Source organism: Streptopelia decaocto (genome assembly GCF_964273445.1).
Source record: "Streptopelia decaocto genome assembly, chromosome: 6".
Classification (NCBI taxonomy): domain Eukaryota; kingdom Metazoa; phylum Chordata; class Aves; order Columbiformes; family Columbidae; genus Streptopelia; species Streptopelia decaocto.
The window spans coordinates 54,663,187-54,687,990 of record NC_138660.1 but is presented as its reverse complement, the minus strand read 5'-3'; the positions used below and the strand labels follow the sequence as shown (position 1 = coordinate 54,687,990).

At 35.4% G+C, this 24,804-nt stretch overlaps 2 protein-coding genes across 10 annotated transcripts in view; one reads left to right on the top strand and one right to left on the bottom strand.

Moving 5' to 3' along the window:
* The window catches only part of LOC309441945 (uncharacterized protein), a 162,295-nt gene extending 161,535 nt beyond the window's left edge, over positions 1–760 (bottom strand). For all 9 annotated transcript variants that reach the window (XR_014184505.1, XR_014184506.1, XR_014184507.1 and 6 more), the window contains exon 1: positions 438–760. Coding sequence is in view for 3 of the 9 variants with exons in the window: in XM_082057255.1 (XP_081913381.1) it covers positions 438–605 (168 nt within the window). In the remaining 6 variants the exon portion in view is untranslated. The remainder of the gene's footprint in view (positions 1–437) is intronic.
* CNTNAP5 (contactin associated protein family member 5) overlaps positions 1–24,804 on the top strand; it is a 557,878-nt gene that overhangs the window by 2,951 nt on the left and 530,123 nt on the right. The gene's annotated exons all lie outside the window — the stretch shown is intronic.

The following is a 24,804-nucleotide window of genomic DNA, read 5'->3' as shown; positions in this document are numbered from 1 at the left end:
ATTAGCTTGTACCTGTCTAAATTGTTCTTTACCTTGCAGAAATGCCTAGAATGTGCAGACTGATAATAACAGTAATTTAAAGCTATGCAGACATTCTAAAAAGATGGTGGTGTAGCTCTGTTGGTTGCTGTCATGGAGGCACCCCAAAGTCAGTTTTAGGTGGACAACAAGTTTCAAAACAAACTTTATTCTGGCTGGAAAAGCTCAACCAAAAAACTGACCAAAACAGGGTTTATACAATTTGACAATATAAAATACAGGTTTGGATATCAGTTGAGGAGATTATTGGGGTGCAGCAAAATGAGAATAATGAGGATCCACAGTGTGCATGCTCACACTCATAAGAAGCACACCAGAGCCCTCTGGCTCCAGGGTACTCACTCATCTGGGTTAGGCAAGGACTTACTCAAGAATATATCTAGTAAATTATCACTCACCCAAACGAGGAGGTAAGGTGCTCCCAGTCCCAGGAAGTTTCCTTGGACAGTATTCCAGTCTAAGGGTGGGCTCTGGCTCAGCTGACCTGCTGCTCCAAGACCACCACACAAAAGGGGTCTTTGGCAGGAACCCCATTTTATAGTCTGATCAGATTTGGCTGTGGGCATTCCAGAAGCTTCTCAGCTTCCCTGTCAACCGACTCCAGGTCCCACAAAAGAGCCATTAACTGCCCCATTTAAAGCTCCAGCTCCAGAGGGGGATGTGCAACTGCCAAACCAATTCTCGGTGGGGAGGGAAGTGCAACTGCCACAGTTGCATTTACTGTCCCTGCTACTACCTGATAAGGGTATTTGTCCCTTTCCCACAAGTCAGTGGGAGTCCTTTATGAAGAATGAAGCCCAAGTCCTAGGCCTAGTTTAAACTGCATTTTATTCTATGAGTTGTCTATCACACTTTTTCATATTTTTTTTTCTTCCCCTTAGTGGGAAAACTTTGTTCTGATACTAAATTTCTGATACTATTTCCAATCTGCCACGCATGTTAATCTTGTTATCTCTTGCTGCTTTGTTTGTCCATAGCTTGTGATACTGCTGTTACTTTCTGTACGATCTTTAGGTTGGAAGAACTACAAACACCTTGCTCCTTAGTTGCTTAGCTGCATAGTTCAGTTTTATAACTGTGGTAGTCAGGTAACATCTCTAGGTTACTTGATATATATGGGCCAGAAAAAGGGAGTACCTTAAAGAAGTTGTGTAATAGAGAACGGAAATTTTGGTGGGAGGCAGGGAAGTCACTGAACAATTCATAGTTAAAGTTTTACTAATAATGCAAGGCTTTTGTATGAGAGGTCTTTTAGATTAGTAAAATTGAGATCAAGGTTTTGATGAGAGTTAGTTGAGAAAACAGCTTTTGGAGGGATATTTCATATTTTTAGTACTCAAATTGAAAACAAAGCAAATCAGAGGATGGGAAGGGCTTTTTTTTTTTTTTTTTCTGCTACAGTGTTTGTATTAGTAGTTGTGGTTCTAAAAATATTTAGGAGTTAAAGAGACTCTATTCTGTGCAAAGAATAAAAACATAAGTAAATGGCTAATGCATACTATATTTCATGCCTTCTGATGCGGAGACACCAGAAGCATGATAATATCAGCCAGTCTGTGCTATATACAAGCTCAAATGGTTTCAAGGGTATCAGAGCTCTCTTAAAAATGCTTATTCAGTGAAAAAGTCACATTTTGACTGTAGAGATTAGAAATGGAAGGAGAAAAAGATATTATTATTAATTATTTGCAGTGTGCCCAAATCACAAACAGCTTATTTCTTGTTCTTCCTGTCGTTAGCTGTACTCCACAAAGGGTAGATAAAGTTGCCAGACAGTCTGAATTTCTCAGCTACTATGCGTATGAAGTAGGATTGGGTAGGAACAGAAGAAAAAGGAATAGAAGTGGTGTATCTGATTACTATTAAATCTTTTCACTGTGTAGGGACCTGGAAGGTCCTAATGTTTTTCACTGCCAAGCCAAGGTTCTGTTTGTGAGCACCAGAAAAATGAGATCCTCTCTGGATGCTGTCATGCAAGAACTTTGTCTTTCTTCAGTAAGCTTATCTATTTTCTGGTCAAGAACAAGGAAAATGAAATTATTGGGAGAAGAAGCAAAAAGCTTTACAGAACTAATAGCTATGCAACATGTTCTTTAAGGTTATGTAGTTGCACCTCTTACATTTCCATACATTCAGTCATAAAACTCTGTCTATTTAGTTGGGCTTGTCATGATTTCTTTTACCATTTTACTTGTGACCTCACAGCTTTTATATTTTATGTAGATATAATCTGCAACACTTGACCTTATTTAAACATCAATGGAGTTTGTCAGGCAGAGTTTACTATCCACTATTTTGATTTGATCCTTAAGCATAAAATAAGTCATTATTTGGTTTGGGGAAGCAGCTGAAGACTGCTTGTTTTCAGAGTACATGCTTCAGAGTTCAGACCATTTAATGTTTTTCTTGGGCATGAAACCTATATCAATATGAGGACTCTGACCCCAGATAACTGAAGGAGTGGTCAACTCCCTTATTGATTACCCTGTCTCCAACCAGAACACCTTCATAAGCTTCCTTAACTGATGTCAGTGAAAATTATTAAGATGTATATTCTTGCCAGCTCTTTCCTACCTATTTTCTGTATGTCTTTTTGTTTTTATTTGTATCAGAGTTTACAAAGATTTTTCTCTTTTAGTAAACTGCATTATATTGTATGAAAAACACTGTTTTGAGGGATTTACTCATGCTTCTTTAAGCCAATTTTCACCTTTTGCTCTGTTGTTGGAAATACTTCTGTGCTTTGCAAATGTGTAAATAAAATCGGCATTATTGGACATTTACACCTAAGCCTGTACTCAGATGAAGAGATACACTTCATTCCTCAGTGCTTTGTGACATTAGGCAGCCTGAATTAACGAAGAATTGGTTAGTTTAAGGATCCTTCAGACTCCATGATAAAGATATGAGGTAACTGAGAACTTGTGATTATAACCAAAGAAAGTCTGACCAGATTCCTACTACACTGGTTTGATTGTTCTGGATCGGGTCTTGGAATAAAAAAAATTATTCCTCTAGCTAATTGCATAAAGAAGGGAATAAACTTGTTAGTGAAAACACAGCATGAAGACAAATGCTTTAGGGAAATAGGAACGGTATTTTAAGGGGTATCATTTGAGAAATAAGTTTAAGTAATAACTTCGGTCATTGTGGTTTAGACTAAAAAAAAATGAGGTTTATATGTATCTTTACCTGAAACTGGATATCACTAAGATATTTCAACTGCTGATACTCAGATGGGATCAATAGGTTTGGGGGACAGTGACAAAGTTTGTCAACTGTAAAATGTTTCTTCACAGAATCTGTGCAGAGAACTTATTGACTTACAATTATCTATTCTATGCATAGTTTTTCTCTAAATTGAAAAAGGCTGAGTTCCACATACATTATATCAGGATGTTCTTACAAAAACATTGTTCTGGAAAAAAAAAAATCAGCTTTTATATCAGAATTCAAAAGCTTACTAATTAGCATTTATACAACATTGTTATAATTCATGTTGTTTATCTGGTTCCTGACTGGATGATGATATAAAAAACTTGTGTCACATACTGTGTAATTTCTAAATGCATAATTTCATGAGTTACGTCAGAAAAAATATTGGAAATTCTAATTTTGGGGGGATATTTTGGGTTTTCACCAGAAAAAAATATGTATATTACTTATAACCATTGGATAAAATTGAGTTTACTCTTCACACGTGAAGTTAAGATAATTTCTTTTTATTTCTCTCAGACTTGGTGATTGAAAGTCAGGCATTTTCACACCCTGTGTTTTTGTTTACATGTTCATACATTTTGGAAGTTGTGATAGTATTTTAGAATCCTAAAAAAGTTCTGTAGAAGACTTGCTGAAGTTTCCTTAAAGCTAAAGCTACCACATGCTACAGACACGTCTAATCTGCTTTTACACACCTCTGATGGTAGAAATCTCTAAGCCTGTCTAAGACAATTTATTCCAGTTTTGCCTATTTTTCCAGTTACAGCCTATTTCCTAGTTTAATCTGTCAGATATTATAACATACATGTAAAGATGACAATACTTTTAAGTATTGTCAGTACCTAGAAGGACAGAGATATTGGATTATGTTTTTTCCTGAACCTGGATTAATCAAGCATGTTTCAAAGTCCTGGTTAGGGAAAACAAGTAAATTAAAATAATAAGAAATATGATGATAGCATAGGTACACACCTAGCTTTCAAATATCTAAGATTGTGCCATTACAGAAAAACATTTTACTACACATATGTGTTATGTTTCTTGGTGAAAGCAGAAGGAATGCATTTGTTCATTTCTTCTTCTACAAGATCATCTGAAACCAACAGATTTCACTGCAGAACAGACTACATTAAAAAGACTGAGTATGTATTTGGTTATACAGTTATTTAAAGTAATTACATAATATGTAAGTATTATTATCTTTGGAGGCTCAGTGTGTTTATTCAGAATTTTTCTGCATCTCTGATGCTACATTATCTTCCCTAATTAGAAAAGAACATATTTACCTATCATGTTTTATGGCGTTATAAATGAAGCTGTGTTAGTAATAAGATGCAACCTCATTACAGCTAGACTGTGCCCCTGTGTATCCCAGCCAAGCAGAGGAGCATAAGGAACCTGGCTTGCCAATTTCTCAGCCCATGTACTTCTTGGATGCTGGCAAACTGAAGTCTCGTGCACTTCTTCTACTGGATGTTTCAAAAAGACAGACCCAAAATGCCGTGTGTTGTAGGGCTGAATTGGGTCCATCTTTTTTGAAACACCCAGTGTTTTGCAGATAGACAAGAATTAGACAACACTAGGTGAAACTCAATTGTACCTTTAGGTTATGGTGACTCTGCCCTGAGAAGAAGGTCAGAATACAATGTCTTGTTGCTTGTTTCTGGTTTATGTAGTATGGGTAAAAGGCACATCAAAGAGTCTAAGTCTTACTGAAAATATGCGAGTTGTCAGTATCAGTAAGGAAAACCAAAACAAACAAAAATGCCACCAAAAAAACCCAGCTGTTTGAGGAAGAAAATAGGGGAATTTTATGGTTTACTCTTCAACTTAATTGCAATTGTTATAAAGCCATTTAATATTTTAAATCATGAGTGAAATTCCAATTGATATATTTACCCTGACTGTCAGAACTATTAACAACAGCTTGAACATAGATGAAGTTTTCACTCTGTTTCATGTAACACCTGCTGCAGATGAAAAAAATGAAAACCAGCAAGGGCTTCTTAGATGAAGGTCAGGGTGGTTGCTGGACCTTCTGTAGTTCAAGATGAAAAGAGGTTGGGTACTTTTGCATATCAGAAGTGCCCTGTTAATCACTGAGAAGAATGGCCTTCATAACTTGAACAGAAACTCTGAGCTGACTGTGAGCTTGTATTTTGTTTTAAATCCATCTAGCTAAAGAAAGGCACAAGACTATTGAATAGACCCAAAATTATCAAATTAGATTTCTTCTAAGTGCATGAGAGGACTTGCTTGTTCTCATGAAGAGAATTAAGAATAGTTCTTTTGTGTCAGCAAAAGCAATGATAGATGGGGGAACAGTCAAGGCCTGATGGTGTACATTACTTCTTAAGTCCTCTGTAATTAAAGAAAAAGAACATTTCTGAATTTGCATTGGAACTGAGTAGCAACAAAGTTATCCAGCTTCATTTCTTTCACCTTATAATAATGACATTCACAACATTCAATAGCATAGTCATATATTGCTTCTCGAGTAGCATTAGTAAAAACTAACACCATGTCTAGAGATCTGCTTGTTTGGTTTTATTCAGTTATAAGTATGTATAAGAACAGACATACCTAGTCAAGTCAGAGGTCTGCCTGACATGATTTCCGGTGACAGTGGTCCAAATAGACGGTCATGGGAATTTACAAGAGCAGGAAAAGTATATGCAATAAGTATGACATACCCTAGCCTACAATCATAGTACATCATGGGCAGGGCTGTGTGTATTTTGGTGTTCATGTGTGTCTTCCAATCCTTCCACGGTTAACACAATACTGCTATGCAGTTTTTCAGACTTGAATGAGGCTTCATTATTATGGTGCTACCTTAGCCCTAGATTCCTGTATGTGTAGGACACCTTCCTATTTTCTGTAACTGAAGAAGAGATTTCCTGTCTTCAAATCCTCAACTTATTTGATATCGGAGGCAATTCCAGTCTTTCTAATGCAGAAGACTGGAATATGACGCTGAGAAGACCAAAGATGGCAGAGAAGGAAATTGAGAAGCCTAAGCAGAACAAGGCTGTTTACAGGAGTTTTGCTCATAGGCACAAAATGATCATATCATCAAGTGACAAGACTTCCATGCAGGGTAATTTGCACAAAGAGTGGAATGGTGAGTGCTCTAAATAAAACTATGAATTTATTCTACTAGGTCTCCAGTACTTCGAGTAAATGCATTTTAAATTGAGATCTCTTTAAAAATATTATATTTGAAATTACAGTAAGGAATTTGTTTCAAATTACATGGTCATCCTTTTCAATAAAGTGCCACTTGCAAAATTCATGAGCAACTTCTTGCATGCTTGTTGCTAACATGTTTCTGATTTTTACTGCTGAAAGACAAATTAGCTTCTACTAGGCCAAAGCTGTCTGAATACTTGGATTAATTTTGTGCTCTGTCTTGTCTGAAATAATGGTATTCAGCAATTCCACCAGTTGGCCAGCAAGACTGGAACGAATATGCAATTTGCTATACATTGCAAATAGCAGTATGGTCAGGAGGAGTAACTGAGAATAACACAATTGGTTAACTTTATTTTAATTTTCAAAATTCACTGAATAATTAGAGCAGCAGTTTAAAAATATTTGCTCAAATGTGATTTCCTGAGAAATGAGACAAAAGACTAAATCTAGAACTTCCTTTCTTGTATAGTAACTGCGACTAAAATAATCTAGAGATCTGCATAGTTAACAGGATAGATCTATTTAAATAAATGGGAAATGGGAAATTTTCTATTGCTTTAAGTGAACAGTAGGGTTGGCCCAAGAAAGCAATATTTTTATGTAATATTAAGAAAGCAAAACACATTGTTATTCACAGATGCACATCTGATCTAATACAAGCTACAAAGCTATCAAACAAGCAAGATCCCATATGTGCATGCATGCATGCATACATACACACACATACATGTATTGCATTGTGCTGAGCTTCTGATTGCCTACAAAGACAGTAAGCCCAAGCCTTTCCAGTTCTGGTGGTCATTTGGCCAAAGGTTCACAGCTGAGAGGTCTCCACTGCCAACAATGGGCACCTGAGTGTCACTGCTGGCCGCTGCAACCTCAGCTGTGACAGCAGGGAAGGGAGTGATCTCTAGATGAACAGGTGCCAAGGTCCTTAGGGATTTAGGCTGTGGCTCAGCAGAACACTTTCATATATTTTCTTTATTTTAAGGAACTCTACTGCTCAGAAATCGGGTTAAGCTTACTTAATCAGTGTGACTTTATTCGAGTGAAATTGCTGTTGGCATAAAGTCTGGATATGGTTCAGTGGATAGCCTCTGCACAGGACTGTAGGAATGAGACCATCCTGTCAGGACAGAAGAGAAAGAGGATAGCTGTATAAAATCTGCTTTTGTCATCAGTTTGCTCTCATGGTCAGATGTTTGTGCCTCAGCCCACTTCACTTAGTATGATGGATGTAACCAACAGAGTTTTTCAGTGCTCTGAAGAGAGGTTTGGGGTTTGGTTTGTTTGGGTTTTTTTTGTTTTTTCTTTTTGTCCCAGATTAATCAAATACTTTTTACCTCTTGTTGACTTTTGTAGTTGTCACAGTCATGCATATAAGGTGATCAGCTACTTTAGAGAACTCATGCTATGACTGTATTGCTATGTAAGAATAGATTGGTGAGATGGAGAGATGAGAAAAATATTTTGTTGTAATGTTTTCAGCTGTCTTGTTTGCTGTCACTGACTGTGGTTGGGCAGCAGCCTTTCAAGTCATGTGATGTGTTTGTTAAGGTACTGGATCACAACAGCTCCTGATGTGTTCTGTAACTAAATGACACAGCTGTGTTCTAGGCGAGTCTTTTTTCCAGTCCATGAATTATTAACCGGTGTCATTTTGTTTCATCTTAACTAAGGGAAAATAGAATTTACAGGTGAAAGTTTTACTTCTAGATTCAATGTGGTTTCTGCCTTTCTTCAGTTGTGACCTGGCAGACATCTCTGAGATGATGCAGTCCCTGTGCAGTCATAAATAATTTGTGGTAGTTTTGCACTTTTTCTTTTTTGTTACAGTCCATATATGGAATGATCTTGTTAAGTCTTAATAGGGAATATAACCAGGAAAATGTGTTGTTTGTTTTTTTTTTTTTTTTTTTAAATTTGAGAAAGTAATACTGAAGCTTCCTTTATTTATCAATCCTAAAGGAAACAAACTAACACAAATGTACTGCACTTCTAAAAGATTAACAAGTAAGGATTTTTTAATTTTCTTTCTTTTTTAATTTTTTCTTCCTACCTTGAGAGATAGAAATAGCCAGAATGAAGTTGAAGCTTGAGCCTTCAGAGTCTAAAGACCCACATGAAGCTGAGTTTCTGACACTGAATGTTTTGGAAAAAAAAAAAAAAATCAGAATATATGTAAACCTGCAATAGTTAATGACCACATAGGATTAGTTCTAGTTTTGTTCTTATTATTAGTTTGAATGTGTTTGATTTTTTTCAAGTTTCCCTTCCTCGCTGGAAGAGAATAATCTCCCATATATAAATATATCTAAAGTCTTATTTCAATGAGCTGGAAATCAGGAAGAAGTTACAAAAAATAATTTGAATGTTCTTCTGAGTGATGTAGAGGGCTGGTAGGTGCGATGTTTCTTTGAAGTTATAAGCTCTGTAGAAGTGTTATTGTCCTTTGAGCTTTACTTTATTTCTTGGTCTATGGAAGAGAGAAAGTTGTTTGCCATGAAATAGAGTTGAAGTGTACGGTGCCATGACAAGTGCTTAGCTAGTCTTTTTTTTTGTCTAAAATGGAATTCAAAATGTATCGGAAATGTGATAGAGAATAGATAACATACATGTGATATAGCCATAAACACTTAAAACTCCATCATTGTGGCTTACAAAAGCCACATTGTTGCCTTACAGTGATTGGTTCATAATATTTTTCTGTTTTAATACAAAAACATAGTTGCTTTTATTTACTTGTTTAATTTTGCCCATATATTTCACTGTAGTCAACAAAATTGGGTTGACAGGAAGCAGCTTTGCAGCCAGCTGTCGGCAATCAGTAGATGTTTTTCAAGACACAGAAAAACATAAAGGGTATTTATTGCCAGAGCATTCACTGTTGAATTTGTTTGGTCAAAAACTATTTTTTGTTTTCACTTTTAATCAATGTTTTGACTGGAAAATTATATTGACATAGTTAAGTGAGCTAGTCATTGGGAGACCTGGATTCCTCTCTGATTTCAGCAAATCATGTGATTACTGTTAAATCAATTCATCCATGCCTGATAAAACAGGCAATACCTGTTATTATGTTTATCTGAAACTTGCTGTTTTGTATTTATTTTAATAAGGAGCCTAGATAAGAGTTATGATTCAAACTTCTCTGGGTGATTCCACTGGTTTTTAAACTTGTTAGGTTTCCAGCATCCAAATTTCTTATAGATGCACAGTTGGGAATAGTTCAGAGGCTGCTGTCTTATTTTGCTGAGGACCAAAAAGGTGGAAAACAAAATCACTGTCCATAACCTACAGAGTATAGATACAGACTGGGTGTGTTTTCATTGTATTCCTCTGGTAAAGAGTCTGCCTGAAATTCAGAGGAGGATAAAACAGGGAAAGAAGCTATGCACTCAGATTTCAGTGGAAGATTCTTGTTAATAACAATGCTATTTTTTAAAGTATTATATTGTCATGTAAGTCTTATTATAATAAGCTGCAAGCTTTCCACATGATTCAGATTTTTCACATATTAAAATCATTACCTTTGCAGGTTTTGACTGGATACAAAGAGTTAAGAAATTAAAACATAACATACCTGAATTCAGAACTGAATTGCATGTGGAATGAAATTTGCATCTATCTGACTGTATTGAAGTCAGGACAAGATTTGCAGTTTAATACAATTGATTTGGCTTAAAAGAACTGGGAAATGACTTTTCATGACTACTGTAAAGGAAAACTGGGAGAAATGTTCCATTTTTCAAATTATATTTTCATTAAATTTAGCAACAAAAAATAAGAAAATTTTATGGAAAATGTTAAGTTTTCATTTCTTCCACTGTTGCATAAAGCAATTTTAGGGATGGATAATGTGGGATGAATAAGTAGGTTAATGAAAAGAGTGGGAAAAGAGAGTAAAAAACCCTTCTATTGCATGGTAGAGAGCAGGGCTTGTGCTTCAGTGTGAAAATAACATACTGTTCAGTAACCTGTTATAATTTTAAATACTGCTAAAACTACTTCAGTGGCCTTGTTCCAAGCACATTAGTTTAGTCTAAAAGTCATGAATGCTTCTGGGAATGTGGCTTCATTTCAGTATAACGGGATTATTCTAAGGAAATATGTGGAGAACTACATGAAAAATTGCTTATAATTTTCCATGTAAAATTATGAGATATCTAATAACATACCCAAGTATTCAATTTGTCTGAACAAGATTTGTAGTGTCTTTCCCTTAGTAAGAAATATTTCTGAGCTCCTGTGTGCATGTTGCATACATGCATAATACTTAAAGAGCACAGGGAAGATGGGTTTTATTGCTCTCACATACGTGCACTTCCTGACGGTCAGCCTTAGGCTCAAAGAATGTAGTCTGAATCGATCTAATTAAGAAGATTGCTTTTCTTTGCTTTATCATTTATACTTTTCCATTGAGGAAATTTAGAGATGGTTAGTGATGGGCTCATTGTCCTGTGAGAAGTAATGAAAAAAGCAATAGAATTCAGAAAATGCCTTGAAATTCAGAACTGCCCATCAAATCAGGTAGCCATACTTGAGCCAGCTACTTTAAATATATATTTAACTTACAGAGAGCATGTTCATTTGGTCCTTTAAACTGACAGCTTTGTATCTGTGTTATTCAACTAAAGGATTAGAGCTCTTTTAAAGAAGAGGGAGTTAAGATTATACTCTTAAAATGTTCGATTACTCTAGCACACAAAAATCCATATTCTAGTAAGTCTAACAAGGGTAATTATATAAATATAATTCCTGTACTGAACAATTAATGATATACATGATTATTCTTTGACGTATCAGGCCCCTGTCTGTCAGAAGTAGCATGTCAGTATTTCTTTTTACACCCATTTTAGCAATCATTGTACTTTCTTATGTAAGCACACATATTTCATTCTCATTTGTGTTACAAATACATATGTACATTTTAAAATAAGTGGACAAAAATTAAATACTTCACAAAATGTGTGTTCTGTTTAGAGCTCAGCTTAACAAATAGAACAATTACACTTTTGTTCAGATCACTTTTTTTTTTTTTTTCTGTCTCTAATATGCCAGCACAACACTGGGACACACTTGTGTTATAGTCCCTATGATCATATCTTTGAATGAAAATTAAAAGCTGCTTCAATTAAGAGCAGATTTTATATAAGTACTAGAAAGCAGTATTAATCTGTAGAAAATACTGCTCATATTTGAGGAAATATGGTGAACTATATGTAAGAAATGTTGATTTGAGAACTGTTAGTCTGACAAACCCCTGATACCCTGGCTGTTCCCATGACCCAAGCAGAAAGAAAAGAACAAAGCCATATAGGTTGCCATAATGCACACTTTTAGAAGAGTTGTTCTTTGCTGTTGTATCAATCAGGTCACTGTTAATACGAGTCAATAATACAAATAAGAACATGCAGTAAATCTAATTTATTGTTAAAATGAGTTCATTTCAGTCACTGTTGAACTGATCGATATACTTTTTTCACCAACAAAATACCCTTTCATTCCTGTGATGTATTAAACCAGGGATTACCTGGAAACCCTGCTTTTTTTCTTCAGGGAAAACAGAGACCTATCAAGGAATGCAGATTTCCATAGAAAACATAAGGACTCCTAATGAACTGAATGAGGCATGTTAGAAGACTCTTATTTATCTGTGATATTTATTTATTGTCACTTCAAAATCAGACTATGCTGTGAAAAAATGAATTTTCTTCCTAAATGAAGTTACTATTTATGGCATAGTTTTCCTGCACAGTGTATTTTTATAACAAAGCTCTTGAGGATGAAGGGTTGCAACTTTCATCAAAACAAGAAAGTAGCAGAGACAGACACAAGTAACATTCTTGAAAGCTTGAAGAATGCAGGTGCTAATTATACTTTACTTAATGCATACGAAAGAGCCTAAAAATCCATTAACAGACAGAGAACTTCATTTTCACTTACAATCTTCTCTGAAAGGAAACTATGTGTAAAGAGAACTGCTAAGAGGTCTCCTGGGATCAAATTTTTGATGGTTTATTGATCTCATTCGATGCTTTTAGAAACATTAAAAGTCACCTTTCTTTTGTCATTCAGTCTTAGGGAGTAAATTGAACATTATGATCATGTAGGTCATTGAGTATTTTTTACAGTAGTTTATTCAAGTAAATGGAACAACGTGCTTCTACTAACTGACTGGCAAGATTAGGATATCAGAGGGGAAGAAAGATAGCTAAAGAGAAACAAAGCTCCAATTTGCTTTGTAATAGGCTGCTCTTGAAGAGCAAAAGATTCAATTACTGAAGAAAGTGAAGTGTCTAAAGGGGCTGTGGATTTGATATTTGTGTCTTTGTGAAAGTCCTTGTCTAAAATGAATCCTTACAGAAAATATCACCATTTTTTTCCTGTGCTAGAGGATCAGAAAGCCAAAAAAAAAAAAAAAAGAACAAAAAACAAACACCTCATTCTTTCATCACATCAAGGCAAATAACTGCTAAAACCATGTTCAATGTAAGGCCTTAAACAAAGAGATTATTCGGAGAAAATGAGAGCAAATACCAACAGAAAAATTGTCTTTCTCCTAGGAAGAACTCCAGTATATGTAGTATTCAATAAAGCTTAAGACAGCTGCTCAATTAAGACATCTTTAGTTAAAAAGCAGCACATCTGGATGCAGGATGTTGTGGTCTGATTTTTACATTTTCCCTCTCTCATGAAGCAGGAAAATAAATACTTTTTTGTTTATTAGTAAGCATCTTGTTACTCAAAAGCAAAAAATGTGTTCTAAAAGGCCACAGAAATTATTTCTTTGTTCTCTTTTTAGTACCTGGCAGCAAATCAGTAACAACCACTCTGTTTTCACATGCCATGAGCTCTAATGTTACACTGAAGTACAGCACTCACAGTAGGAACTTGCTTTTGATGCAATCCAAAGCATTTTACTAAATATTAAGTCAGCTAGTTCCCATCAACTGTATTTCTCTCTGTTTCACCACTCTGATTTAAGGGCCTTAAGGCAGCACAGTGAAATGACTCCCCCTTTATCTGAGTTTAAGCAGGGGGCATGTACTGTCATCTGCATTACCAGCTACAGACTTGATCTTCATCTGCAGTCTGATAAGTTGTTTTCTCTGCTTGTCACCTTTTCCAGTCGAAAAGACTCTGGGGTTACTAGAGCTGTTAGATACCACATTTAGGTTAGCAAGCTGTTTAATGACACATTGAATTCATGCAGTCTAACCCACCAATGAGCAGGAACCATAGTTTCACTTCATGGCTTTAAAAAGATGGATTCAAATAATGTTATAGCAGTTAATTTGTCCTCACATCTGTTTATGAGTTTTTCTTATTTCTGTGTGAGTCAATAAGGTGTCTGGTGGCTTTTACTTGAAAATGGTCTAAACAAAGTCAATTTTTCTTGATAATTCTTAAAAAAAAAAAATCTACTTTATTTGGGTTTTTTATTAAAACATAAACAATTTCTAGATTTAAAAATAGGTAGGTACAAATTTACCATGCCTATATTCAACTCATTTAAAACTTAGGAGTGTTTTATAAGATAATGTAAGAACATAAGGATATTAATGGAACTCTGTACAGAAATGTTGGTTAGAAGGTACCTCTGGAGGTCTGTAGCCCAGAATCCTGCTTGACGATCAATGACTGTGAAGATCAGCTCAGCTATGGCTTTGTGTGTCAGCCCTGAAAACCTCCAGTGATGCACTAGGCACAACTTTTCTCTGTGACAAGCAATGCACCACCCTCCTCTTGAAGATGACAGATGCATTAGAATTAACATCCTCTCTCCAACAGAGACCATTATCAGATGTCTAAAAAAGAACAACAGTGGGGCAAACACATCTCCTCAGAATAGTCTTCCAGCTGCAGACACAAAAAAATCTTAATGAAGTGCTCTATAAATGTTTTTGATGGTTTTCTTTATTTCTTTCTTGACTTGGGGGGGGAAAGGGAATAATTTTTCTCCTGCCAATATTAAATATTATTGTAAGTATATTTCAAATATTCATTAGATAAAGACCCTGACTTCCACTGAAAATGGAAGATAACAATATCAATAATATTTCAATGAAAAAAATGACATGTAGACCTACTGCCTCTGAAGAAAGCAAACAACTGAATGGTGTATATTTTTTTTTTTTTCTTGAAATTTTTCGGTAGCTAGGGATGGGAGAGAAAGGAAACAACCATTCTGTCATACAAGACTTTCTTGCTTTCCATTTGCTATCTGAAGCCATTCTACTGAAGATTATTGTTCTTGCTTCCAGACTGTCATGGAATATACACTGCTTTGAGCCAAATCTCTTATCACTCCTGTTTTCCACTTCTGCTTTGGGGAAAAATATAATTCAGACTTGCTTTTTTTTTGCCCTGTCCAGACTGGCCCAATCTGCAGTTCTACATCTGACTCTTCCAAATGTGGGAGTTTAGCATTGACTCATAATCAGTTTACTTACCAGTAATTGAAGATCTCATGCAAATTCTTCAGCATATGTTGTCACCTTGAATTAAACTGCTCAAACTCAGTTCTAGGAACTTGCGTTATGATTCATTCATTCATTTGTTCTATTCAATTGACCAGTGATTTAAGTATGTCACTCTACAAAGTTAAGTAATGGTGTTATATAACACTGATATGCTATGACTTTTTAAAATGTTCTAATATGTAGAACAAGTTCCAAGGACTTTTTAACTCCAAATTTTGTTATTAGTAACTTCTGCAAGAACAGGACAACAGAAACTTCCTTGTTTGATGGCAGAACTTACTATTTTTATGTTCTATTTTTTTATTAAAGATCAGTACTGGAAGTTTTAAGCAGATAATGTAGCAAGGGATTAAAATCCATATGTTTATAGTTTCTTTATCTTTGCCAGGTGATCTGGGCTCATAAAAAGAGAATTTCTCAAAAAAACAAAAAAATAATGTCACACTACTAGTTGAAACAGGACTTATTTTCTCTATTTTAGTCAAAAATTCAATATATGTGAAATGAAGTTTTAAAGCCTGTTCTTGTCCTCTGTCATCCTGACACCAACTGCCTTTCAGTTTTAACTAGAGGAGCTAGCAGGTGACATACCACTTACTGCAAGTTTCATCATCTTGTGGCCCTGTCAGTTGCTGGTGTCACTTGGAAATTGCTACTAGCTTGATGGAGATTATTTTTGTTTTACTTCTTTTTATGTTCCTGGCTGTGTTCTCCCTATTTCCTCCTTTTCCTTAAGGGGATCATGGTGGAGAAATAGTTGGTGTGATAAATCGATCAGCAGGGTACCATAGCAGCATTAAACTATCCATCCATCAGGACTGCAGTGCATTTGAGCAAGTAGACACTGGTTGGCTGATATCTCAAAACCATTTCAAGTGATGGAGAGGCTTTCACCTCTGAATTCCAGCCTCTGCCACATTAAAAATCTTTCTGACTTTAAATTGTTTCAATATATATAGAAATAGTAAATAATGGGATAAAAGATTTGTTCTCTGGGGGACAGTTCTATGAAACACAACAAACTCCGTTTGTATTGACTGTTAAAAAAAGCACCATCCATTTTTATTGTAAAGAGGTCACAGAGGACTAAGAGTAACAGATGAAAAGATCTCTTTTAGTAATATGTCAATCCAGTTTCTTCAGCTATTGAGTGTAGAATGGATTAAAATTCTTGAGTACCGCAGGAGTTGTTTTTTCACCTCCCTGTTCTGTATACATTGTCTAATGACAAGCTGCCAAGAAGAGATATTGAATTGTAACTATAGTTACAATAATTGCATGAATATTACAGGAGATGTGTCTAAAAATCTGCTAGGTGCAGCACAAGCCTTTATGTGGACTTTTGCTGTTGTTTGTGTTCCCTGAGAACAGCAATGGTCGAGTAGGGGTTATATATATATATCTTCCATACCTGTGCTATCTTACTGATTTCACTGTTCCTCCCTAAATACTTAGAAGTGTGACTTTTTGAATGCTAATTTCTTGAGGCCTTTATGCTCTATTGAACACTACTCTTTAAAAAGGAATGTCCTATTCCAGATGTTAGACTTCAGTTTGTGTTGCAGATTTTGCAAGACTTTGGTTATAAAGAAGCTGTTCAGTATAATAGGCTTGGTAATGTAAAACTGGAAAGAAAAAGAAAAAAAAAAGTCTTCCTTAACAGAAGAAAAAATGACTGAAATCAAACTGAAATTCAAAAGACACTGTATAATAAAGATGAGACTTTTCAATGACAGACCAGAAAATGAATAAAAAGTCTTCCCCCTAAATAAAAGTCTTGATAGTGCTGACCTGGAAGGTGTCTCATACTTCCAACAAAGGAGATGAATATAAGCTTATTCTGAGCTCGTCAGAACAAATTCTACCAGCAGTGGTCCTACTGCATGTGTTGTCTGGAAAATTCAATGATTCAAAGCACACTGATAAGAGTAGACAACTGATGATCCATAGAAGTTTTGCCTGGTGACCTTGCCCTGTATGGTGAGGACACACTTTAGAACAAGCGCAAATTCAAAAAAGCAACATTAGCCTCCTCCATAACCTTATACTTGAAAATTATATAATTCAATGATATAACTACTACTGGCTGCTGCAGAAACTATTTTAAGGATTTGTTAGATATTTAGGCAAGTGTTCTTTGCATCTTTAAAATCTTTAATGTAACTTACCTGTTACAACTTTGTATCTCTTGCCTCTCTTCAAGGTAGGACTGTGCATGTGGAAACAGAATAAATTTTTTTGTTAGTAGAAATTTTCATCCTGAAAACTCCCATGGTAGAATTCTTCATTTCATCTTGTTGTTGTTAATAAATGCATCCACAATATATGGCTCTCAGAGGAGGGCCCCAATCTAGTCTGTGACCAAATCATTGGGTAAAACTTCTTACACCTACTAAGGATATAGTTCTGATTATGCCCATTTTCTTGGTAATAACACAAAAATGATATTTCATACTTGTAACAGAGGCAAATGAGATTAAAACAGTTAATTGAAGGGGTTTGTTTTTTTTTTTTTTTTTTTGCCAGAAGGCAATAAATGGTATGGGTACAGCAAATCTCTTGTATCACAAATGAGCCAGCTTGTAGTATGAGGTGTTATTTTAGAGAAAGATTAATTGAAATATATGTGAGGTTAAAGAGAAAGTGCATGTACATTTTAATGAAGTCTATTTTCCTTAAGGAAAAATCTTGCCATAATGATCTAAGATGTGAGACGCCTGATCAATTTTTTTTTTTCTCATACCCTAACATAATGTTCAATGTTAAATGACATTGCATCTTTGTTTTAACACTGCAAAATATTCTGTAATGACATCAAAGGGTCTATCTGTGCTACAATTTGATATCACAAATAAGCCTTCATTCATACAGGCTTAGGACTAATATTCATTCATTTGTAAAGGGGTATATTTCAAGCAAACAATGTATCCAGTAGAACAAACTGAAGAACAGCTAAAGACTTACTGTACAGCTGAAGTCTAATGCATTAGCACAAACTCGCAGGCATGTTACTGATGAATATGAAAGAGAAAATTAGAAAAGCCTACAGGATAAATCAAAATCTGTTAATCAGATTGTATGGCTGGTTTCTGGTTTATTGTGCATGAGGCATACATTTAATCCTCTTGCAAATGAGGCTGTTCATTTCCAACTTCTTCATTCTGGGATGGGCCAAGATTATTTCTGGGGCAAAATTCCTTGTCTAGTGAGGTTTACCATGGGAGAGTAAAGGGGAAATTCACCTAATGATAACTACAACACTTCAAGTGTAATTGAGATGATGCTATAAAACATTAAAAACCGCACAAAAACCTAAGTCACTCGATACTGGAGAAAGGCCAGTAACTTGGAAAAACTGGGAATAAAATAGCTTACCAGAAAGCTATTCTGAATGTCAAAAAAACTCAAGAAATTATATTGGCTTAATTTGCACCTACCTCATTAGCATCTGAGCTAAAATTCATACTCTCATAAAAGCTCCTTTGCATCACTGTGTTAACACAAACACGTTCTACAGCGATGGCTCTTTGCCAAAAGAAATCTGATATCAGAATTCAAGAATTGGTGGCAATTCTGGACTGGGTATAGACCATTAAAACTCAAAGCCGTCTTTGTAGTCATGTAAATCCACTCTAAGGTGAGGAAATATCATCAGCCCTGAAATACCAAGAAGGCATGAAATTTCTCCTTATACCACTAGTACTAATTACAGCTTTGCAGAACCAAATTCAACTCTGTGTTCACTCTCAGATTTTGTCAAGAAGCACAGAATGATGTGACTGAAAATAAGGTTGTCTTGTTCATAACCGTAACAAAAGGTGAATTGTAAATGTCTGTGTGTTTTCTGAGAAGTGACAAGGGTGATTAAAGATTTCATGCACAGACTGGGTTTCATGCACAGCTTAATATATGTAATGAAAAAAGATAAATTCATTGAATGAACACCACAGTGAAATGATAGCAAAATAAATTATCATTAAGCTGCTAATTGTTGTAACACAAAAGGGACATCATTCCTTAAACAGAGCTTGAAAAGAAGAAAACAAAACAAAAATTGAAAAAAAGTTTTCTGAAAACTCTTTTAGTACAGACTGCTTCCAGTGTGCTCATTTTCATTAGCATCATTCCCAGGTGCTTTCTTATGCTTTTCAGATGGGCATTTGACATAACCAGCTTTATCAAACATGACATCTCTTTGGAGTCTCTAATATTCCTTACAGATGGTGTGTTTGAATATGAAACACTTTGTCAAACATGGCACTTGCTCACAAGGTTCCTGAGATGTATTAGAGACTCCTGGTCCTGTATATGGGGCCTGTGAAGCTCATACTGCTCAAACCCTCCTAACAAGGAGGGTTTCCATGTTCACAAGACTTACAGGTTTTGGTCTAATTGGATACCCCACTGCTTCATTTGCTGATCTGCCTTTGGATGCCAGAAGAATATTTAATTGGTGATTTTGAAAAATAAAACCTCCCACTTGAAATGAATTTCTACTTCAAAAGGCTGCTTTTGGTCTAGATTTTAAATCTAAATTGTAATTAAGCAGACTTGGTCCAAATTTTAGCTATGGTGACAGTCTCCTATGGTCTTACCATGCCTTTTCTGTTCTTTAAAGAGGAAAACCTACCTTTGAGAGGTTTTCCAAGTCCTTGTGGTTATGCAGCAGTCATAAAGTTTGAAAGTTGGTTTCCTGTCTCTAAAAAAGAAAATTATAGTCACTAAAGCTATTCTCTCTTCCTCAGCATATAATCCTAGCTCAGAAATATCCCTCTTACAGCTTTCAAGTTATCTTTTATAGATGTAAGAGAAGTGATAAAACCCCAGGTTTTTACTAATCAAAGGTCTGGGTTTTTTTCCTCTTTTCTCAACCTTAATGTAATCATGTTACTGTAGTGCAGTGTAGGACAAATTCCTGTGGACCTGTTTTTCCCCAAGTAAGCCTATCAGAAATGATTGTTTCAATGTCTATTGATCTTTCTGTTGTTTGCCATTCCAAAGTTTCTTTTGAGAGGGTTTGTATATAGGACATACTAGTCCAATGGATCCCCATCTAAGAATCTTATGTTAGAAATATGCAAGAACACAAGTATCTTCACTGAAGTGAGAAAACAAATAGCCTGAATAATGACTTCTGCTAATCACAGGAGAAGTGATGAAATTCTTCTAGAATTATGCAATTTCCTGTACCTTAAATAAGTGTAATATCTATGCTTTGAGCTTACAAGCTCCTACATTTGATTTTGCTATTGCTTAGAAGAGTAGGTGTCTGTGCAGCACTTTAAAAGCAACGTGAAATGCCTTGTAAAGATTTACGCTTCAGTGAAGTCAGACATACCAAGGTTAAAAAGCACATCCTTATCTCACTGTTCTGACATTGCAACATCATTGCTGAGTTCAGTTGGATGTCTGCTAGTTATGGATATAACTAAGTTTAGAAAAATATTGGTTTAGAATTCATTTCTAGATTCAGGATTACAAATTTTCAGAGATAGCGTGAGACCATGTGAAACTTGGGACACACAGACTTCCAGTCTTTGGTTTGAATTTTTGATAACAGCCTTGAAAATTTAGACTCTCTATAGAGTAAAATTTACCATGACCTTTGACAGTTCTGTTGTAGGTACATCTAGTAACCTTAAACCTGAAAAGTAAAGTCAGATCCTGAGGATGAGTAAATAGAATACATATTTGTATTTGTATCACAGCAACAGTGATTTTATTTATTTCCAGATTAGCCACAATATATGTTTTGACCTATGATCTAATACATTTATATCCTTTTTCTGGATTGCTGATGGTAGAATTATTTGAAACTGTCAAATGTGTTATTGAAGGAGACGTCTCTCGCTGTTCATTATACACAAACCCTATTATTTACCAAGAGGTGGCCTAGGTTTTCTTTGGGGTTTTCGTGTTTTTATTCTCAACATGTTCATATCAGCTCTTGCTAATTTTTCTGGGACTACTGAGCTTATTCTCCTTCTCAGCCTTTATCCACTTTCATAGACATGTATCATGTTTTCTAGTCTTCTGGGCCTTATTCCTTCTCTTTGTCATGACAAAAGGAAAGATGTAAAAGTGTCTTGTTATGAGGACAAAGCAGAAAAATTATGTCTGTCAAATGAAGGCTGATATTTCTGAGAAGCAGAGGTGACTGTTTGCATGACATATTCTTGCACTTAATGTGATCCCAAATTTTGGAACTGGTGAATGCTCACTAAACAGTGTATGTACATACATTTTTCTGGGATAACTTAGAGAAGCAAACCAGACTGGTGTTCCTCATTACAAGAAAGACGAAGCTAAATTACCGAGCTGCTGAGTCTTCAAGGCTAATAAACCCAAACATCTAAATGTGACTTCATGGTCCTCCAATCCTGTCACTTTGTGTGCAGTTTATTACTTTAGCCTTTAAAATACCAGCCATACGCTGGCAACAAGCAAACTTTCCCCTCATTTTGGTGACAAAGGTTTTCTTTGTCAAGCTATTGCTCTGGTTAACCGTAAGAGGTATTGTTCCTTCTCCCACAGCTGCTGGATTGCTTGTGTGTTCTTCTAAGGTTCTCTTATTACTTTTATCCTTTATATTTAGAGAAAGTTATGTCCATGGAATGTGTGTAGTCCCTGCTGCTTCTTATCTGTCAGCTTAAAATATATTTTAAACCTTTTTCATTTCAGTCAGAAAAGGCTCCCAATTTCTAAATGACCACCCCCCCAGGCTATGAGGGAAAAATTCAATCAGTCAGCTATATCCATGAGCCATGTCTCCAGCAACACCTCATTTACAGTGAGACTCTAAGCAGACTGTGCTTCCAGCCATACCCATTCAAACATGACCTTATTTGAAACCATATAAATCACAAATGTCCCCTTGAGGCTTCTCTGGTCCCTGGTGTACAGTGGGGCCTTTATTTGTTTTGGCTTCCTCTAGATGAACATCTCTAAACACACTATGGTTGGGACTATGCCCTGAAAATTCAGGCACAGGTATGAGGGTTTTTTTGGGTTAATTTCTAGGGAGGATTGAAGATGTAGTTCAAGGAAAACACAACCTCCTAGGAGTTATTTAAGTATATTTAAGTCCAGTTAGTCTTATTGTAAAACAAGAGCAGGCTTCTGGAGGTTTTTCTTACATGGAACATGAAAAGCAACTGAATTAAATAGGGTGACTGTGTCTCCCACAGGATATAGTGCAGTAGGGTTTTCTGAGGGGAAAAAAACAGCTTTCCTGTGAGGCTGCCCTACTGTGAAGCTTTATAAGTACTAATGTGCATTTAGAGATATTTGCAAACTGATCTCCAGTTTCAGTTGAAACACCACCTGGTCTCACTTTTTTATAGTTAGGGTATGTTTATCCATGTTTTACTAGAAAGTCAGTTGATTAGCTGGGAGAGAAAAAAAAAGAGGCAATAATATTTAAAGCTTTTTAAATGTCTTTGAACATCACAATAAAATTTCCTTCTGTGTGAAACTACATGAATATCATTGTAGTTTGTATAAAAATAGAACTTCTCATCATATTTTTTGTCACTCGGACCAAAGAAAAAGATGTCACATAAAAAGTGGTTCTATCTTCCTTTGTAGTCTATTTTATGCCTTTCTTACCAATGGGAAAAGTTCAACTGTCTCAAATGTGTTCATGAGATCTTTTTTTTTAAGGCTAAAATTGCATTTTCTACCCAAGTTGAGCTTTTAGAACTATCAACAGTCCAGCTTTGGCATATGTTTCATTAGTCTGTAGACTTCATACAGTTCAAGAATCTGTTCGTGCTGAAAACATGGACAGTTAAATGCATTTTCTTCAAAGATAGTGTCATCATATGAAAGCTACTGGGAATATAATTTGTGATAATTACAATAGATTAATTACCTATTAACACTTCATAAACATATTTAGTAGTTTGCCATTAAAACTAAAATTGTGCTGAAACTCCTGTGACAAAGTTCTGCCTATTGTTAATGATTTCTGTCCATGTCCAATCTGCAATGGTCACTGTTACTGTTCTATCCTGACAGAAATCAATGGTTTGCAGTTTAAAACTACTCATTTCCTTCAAGAATTCATCCTTTAACCACTTGATAAACCTGCAGTCAAGACTTGTATCTTAGCATCAGACTGTGTAGTGTTTTCTTCAGTTCCCAGTATCGTTTCAGAACATTTTGCGGCTCATGTGCATGCCAGAAGGTAATTCACTTTTTTCAGCAATACTTTATCTCTTTCAAGTTATCAAGAGTAATCATATGTATTTTATCAGTAATGGAATCAAACAGAACTCAAAACACAAAAAGAGCTTTTCTATTTTTATTCTGACATTTGTAGTTGAATTCTCCAAAGGAATTCAGGAGTTCAGAGCCAATGCCTAGTTAGGAATCTGGATTCTGAATCTCCTTTTGACACTCAGTGGATATTAACTATCAATTATTTGTGCTTTTATTTATTTTTTTTAAATTATCTATTGGTTTATTCAAAAATTCCCAGACAGCAGATAAAATCTAACCAATGACACACACAACTGGTAAAACAAAATGCTAAAACCTAGGCTTTCTACTGAATGACACTGTAAACTCAGTGAGGTTTGACAGACTTCAGTAGAAATTGCATTAGTAAAATATTTATAGAAGTGTAAACCTGGTAAGTAACTGTAGTTGTATTCATATGCATAAATCGTCTCCTGCCCTCTTTTATTCCATCTTTATGTTTAAGATCTTTGAAGACAGGATAACATTTTCTAGAACTGTTCAAGACATCTTGACAGATAATCGTAGAAAGAGAGAGTAATCCTTAAAAGTGGCTGAGAAAAGAGGCAGTTTTAATAAACATAAATAAATAATGTCAGTTGAAGAAAAACTTAACAGTTGATCACATTTGATTAATTCTAATGATAAATAAGTAGCTAGAAATAAACCTATTTTAAATTTCTTACATATTTATTCTTTATTTTTTGTGCATCTGTACTTGCTGTTTTAGATGCTATGTTGGAAAAGCAAACAACCCCTCCACATCCTGATTTTTTTTTTTTTTTTATTTTTCTGTATGTATATTATATGCCTATATCTATGTATATATATTCAAGGATTTACTTGATAGTTCTACAGTTTCAAACATGCTGGTTGAAACTCTGAAACACTGAAATCTGGTAGCTGACTGTGAGCTGAATTTATAGTGTGATGAACTGATGATGAATTATATTATTCTAGATGTTAACTAAGTCATGCACTTTATGATCTTACCATATGACTAGTAACAAAAAAAACCTGATACACAATCCTCCTGGGAGGATGAGAGGAGATATTCATGAAAGGACAGAGAGACCTGGTCAGATGAGGTTCTTGGGGACTTGGCAGTGCTAGTGAATGGTTGGACTCAATGATGTTAAAGGCCTTTTTCAACCAAAACAAGTATATGCTTTCATGATTTCAATCTGCACTGTGACCTGTACAATTAAGTCTTCTATACCTGGTGCATTGTATAGTGCCTCAGACAGGTCCTCTCTGCTGTCAGTGGGAGGGAGTAGACCTGTGCCTGTAAATGGCTAAGATGCTCTTTGCTTTCTTCTGTAAGTACCATAATCTTGAGTGTGTTGCAGCATTTGCAGCAGAATGTCTCCTTGCTGATGTCGCTGCCCAGGTTGGAGTTGACAGAACGATTTTTGACTTTTTATCCTCAATTAAATGTGATGGTGTGGACTTTTTGTTCGCATTAAATGGCACTTTCATCCAAGCCAACATTGGTTTACACCAAATATGGATTGGGTCCATCATTTCTTTTGATTTCTAGTTTTCTGCTAACAACATAGAAAACAGTTTTTCTTTTCATTTCTTAAGGAATATGACACAGTTTACATTGCAGTCCTCAAAACTA